Source organism: Poecilia latipinna, unplaced genomic scaffold, assembly GCF_001443285.1.
Source record: "Poecilia latipinna isolate Pla-1442-1.1 unplaced genomic scaffold, P_latipinna-1.0 Scaffold54, whole genome shotgun sequence".
NCBI lineage: Eukaryota > Metazoa > Chordata > Actinopteri > Cyprinodontiformes > Poeciliidae > Poecilia > Poecilia latipinna.
The window spans coordinates 17,907-21,853 of record NW_015112670.1 but is presented as its reverse complement, the minus strand read 5'-3'; the positions used below and the strand labels follow the sequence as shown (position 1 = coordinate 21,853).

Below are 3,947 nucleotides of genomic sequence, written 5' to 3'. Positions count from 1 at the left end.
CATTTAATCTAGAGTGGAATCACCGGCAGCAAATTGGAAACTGAACGGAGTGGGTCTCCTCTCTGCTCCACTGCAGGCTATTTTCAGAGGTGGTGGGAGGGTTCAAGACACCTCTCACTGCTCACTGTAACTAAAGTACTATCAGTGTTTTCCTGTTTTGACACCAAAGTCTCCAATAAACCAGAAAAAGTAGCTAGAGTTGCCGCTAGTCATTTTTTTGGGGGAAAAAAGTCGCTAATGGGGTTTGAAGATGTAGCTACAACGTCACTAAGTTGGTAACAGTGCTCCCAGTTCCAGATGTTGCAGAGTTCTGCTTTGTTTTACGGCTGTCACTGATGCAAAGTTCTATACATGCGTTGTTTCAAAAAAGTCTTACTATATACCACCACATGATGGTACATACTGTTATTATTCCCATTTGTGTTTAGAGTAACTACACAAATATCCCATCCCTGATAGGGATCCAGCACCTGATTCTGATTAGTCTGAAATCACATGATTGGCCCAGTGTCCGATCTCATGAGAAAACAACACAAAAAAAGCCGGTCACTTATGCCAACAACGCTCTGCAGCCTGTCAATCCTAAAGCAAGCAGCGAGCTGTGAGTCTCTCCCACTTCCTAAGTATTGCAGTCAGTCTGACAGTCATTTGTTCAACACCGCACCTTAGCCAGTAGTCAGAGCAGAGGAAATACTTTCCACTCCATGTCCACAATGCAAATAAATCACACATTTGTAAAGCTGAGTAATGCTACCAATCAATTTTTGCCATGGTATTTCAACTCCTGACTTGCCATCAGTTGGACCTGCTGCGTCTCTGAGTGAAATCATAATGAAATGATTTGTGTCCGAACCAAGGCTGAGTGACAAAGTTGTACAAAACTTATCTCTCCAACCAATAGGAAAATTCAACTGCCTAAACATCATTCAACTAAAGGTGACCAGTACTGAGATGGTTTTAGGTAAACTATTGCAGAAATTAACAAATTGTCATGAAAATGTTAAAATCTGCACAAAAATGTAAGGTTAGAATCCTAACACATAATTAATTTATCAGCAAGAAAAGTTGATTTCAGTGTTAGATACACTAAGTATTTAGAAGGGTACACTAGTAAATTAAAAACAAAATGGAATAATGCATAAAACTGCAATATTTCTTTACAGTAATCCCAGAATGTGAAACTGGTCATAAAGTGATATATTTCAAGCCTTTGTTTCTTGTCATTTTGATGATTGTGGCTTACGGATAAAAAAAAAAAAATAGCAGAATTCAGTATATCAGGAAACTACAACACTTTGAAAACAATAATTATTGGAAACTCATGGTCTCACACCCTAATCAGTTTAACTCAAAACACCTCCACTTGAACCTTTGAACTGCCTCTCACTCTGGGTCAGAAGGTTTTGAGCAGTGATCATACTCTCCCTTCACCAAAACAAGATCTCAATGAAAAACTGATGCAACACTGGATGGAAATAAATCTTGTGATATTACAGAAGCTTACTGAAAAAATGCCATAGCAAATATGTGCTGTAATCAAAGTTAAAGGCAATTCAAGGAAATATTAATGAGTGACGCTTTTGTGGTGACTCTTCTTTTGGCCAGGCAGTGTTTTTTCTGCTCTTTATTAGAAATAAACCCTATATCTTCAACAAAAGGTGCACAAATAGTTTTGAGTATTTCGTTAGTATCAATGTGTGTTTAAAGCTTCTGTCTCTTAATAATCTTACCCAAATTCATTTGTTTTATTACACATTTTAGCCATGTGTAGTCATTTCTGTTTTAGTTGAATTTTAATTCAATCAAAAAAAATATGGATATGGAGAGAAATTAGTTGTCAAGGCCTGTTAGTACATTTTTGAGTTTTACAAACAAGCATGTCTTTGAAAAAGCATTCCTCCATGATGTTATATGTTAGGGGAGAAAATGGACTGTCTACCTTAAATAACTACAACATAATATCTATGCCAATATTTAAAATATTAATCAATTTTTAAATAAAGGTATTGGGCCTAAGATCACACAACAGTGAAGCTTTTGAAAGGCTGAATGGAACTGACTACCAACAACTCTGAAGTGCATGAAGCAGAAAGGAAATGAGAATTAAATAAGTATAAAGTTACCAAGAAGGAAACTTCATATACAGTGAGCTTGGTCTGAAGTATGCTAGCCATGTTCCTATCTAATTTTTTTCTACACAGACTTCAGAAAACATTCCCATATTTCTGCACCTTTCTTTCTGGTGTCGTCTCCTCACTTCAGTTTGCAAATGTCTGACTGCAGGTTGTGGGGAAAGTTACCTGTGGAGCTCATCATTCACTTTATTATGCTTAAGAAGATACAATCTCTTTGTTTACATTTCCAACTCTTCCTGCCTTCCACAGGATCAGATCTGATTAGATTCCATCTACTGGCAACTTTTTAGTCTCATTTTCTGCTTTGAGATATTAATGCATAGACCTCAAAAAATGAGTAATTTATCCAGCTGCATGAAAGAAAAAATGATTTCATATTTTGATCTCTACAAGAAGTTTTCCTCTGGCCTCTGCTTCAGCATCAAAACAGCTTGGTTGTAGAAGCTTAATGACTTCAACACCTTACCACTTCTTTACCTTACAAAACTTATTGTACTGCATTAAAGAGTCTCACTAAATCTATAGAGCTCCAATGCATTGCACTTAAGCGAACAGATCTTAGTGATATGTGTATTGCCCACAGTTATATCGTCATTAAATCTGTAACATATTGTGCAGTCCCTAGTAAGGAAGATGAATGAGTGAATTTTAGCTCCCTCTTTATATGGGTTGCAGTGTTGACATTTTTGTCCTTTTATGTTACTAAAAGGACAAAAATGTGTTGTAGATTATGATGTAGCCACCATCATAATCATGGTGGCTGATTATTAATGTAGCCACCAATAACTGTAATAATTTGGGTATATAATTACAATAGACCATGATTATGATCAAAAAGGTGATGAGTCAGCAGAGCAGGTCAGATTAATGTCTGACCCTTTCTTATGATATTCTTGTGATGGATCCAGATGGACCATCTGATACTAGAAACGGCAAAATATGAAGAAAATGTCATTTTAAGTAACAATAAGAAATTACATATATTTTGATGGTGCAGATTGAGATCTTAAAATAATTACAATAGCCTGTTAAGTGAAGCATTAACTAGATTTCTAGATAAATATTTTCAAATAATATTGATGTGACAGTTCAGTAACGTGTGGTGGTAATTTGATCTGTGATGACTACAGCATATTTACACAGATGGTAATCAAGTAGATGAAGTACTTACAATAAACATCGATGTTTACTGGATCACTGATGACTGAACTGACAGGATTAGACACACGACACCTGTATGATCCCTGGTCATTTCTGGTCACATTGACTATAGTCAGATTGGAGTTTTCTTCATTTGTCTTGATCTGAACTCTGTCACTGGTTGTGACCTCAGAGCTGCTGTTCATCCAGATGAAGGAGAGAGAACGTCCAGAGGAGGAGCAGGACAGATGGACGGAGCTGCTGAACTCAATCAAGTCTGCTCTTGGTGGGGAGACAATTACATTGGAGACTGGCTCTGTTGGAGGAAACAAAACACTTGTCATCAAATACAAGAGTCAACAATCTCTACTGTAGTCATGAACCAATTCAGTACAAATCTTGACATGAGAGAAATTGTTAAATAAAAAAACTAATGAATTTGTATCTTGTTCATGCTGAATAAAGCCTTACTCTTCCTCAAATAACATTTATGCTTTTTGCTTGAACTAAGGGCTTTATATAATTTTCTGAATCATTTTTAACAACAAATTCTATTACTTTTTTAAATCAATTCTAATCTATATAAACCTGTGACAATGTTTAATGTCTACAGTTGTGAAATTTTTATTCTGTAACATTTAACTCCAATTTTAAATCAACTTCCATAAAACC

General features: G+C 35.9%; 1 protein-coding gene across 2 annotated transcripts in view; it reads right to left on the bottom strand.

Annotated features, from left to right (window-relative positions):
* Window positions 1-3,947, bottom strand: part of LOC106959906 (carcinoembryonic antigen-related cell adhesion molecule 1-like) — a 17,704-nt gene that overhangs the window by 10,332 nt on the left and 3,425 nt on the right. For both annotated transcript variants that reach the window (XM_015052761.1, XM_015052767.1), the window contains exon 2: window positions 3,307-3,591. In XM_015052761.1, the coding sequence (XP_014908247.1) occupies window positions 3,307-3,591 (285 nt within the window). The remainder of the gene's footprint in view (window positions 1-3,306; window positions 3,592-3,947) is intronic.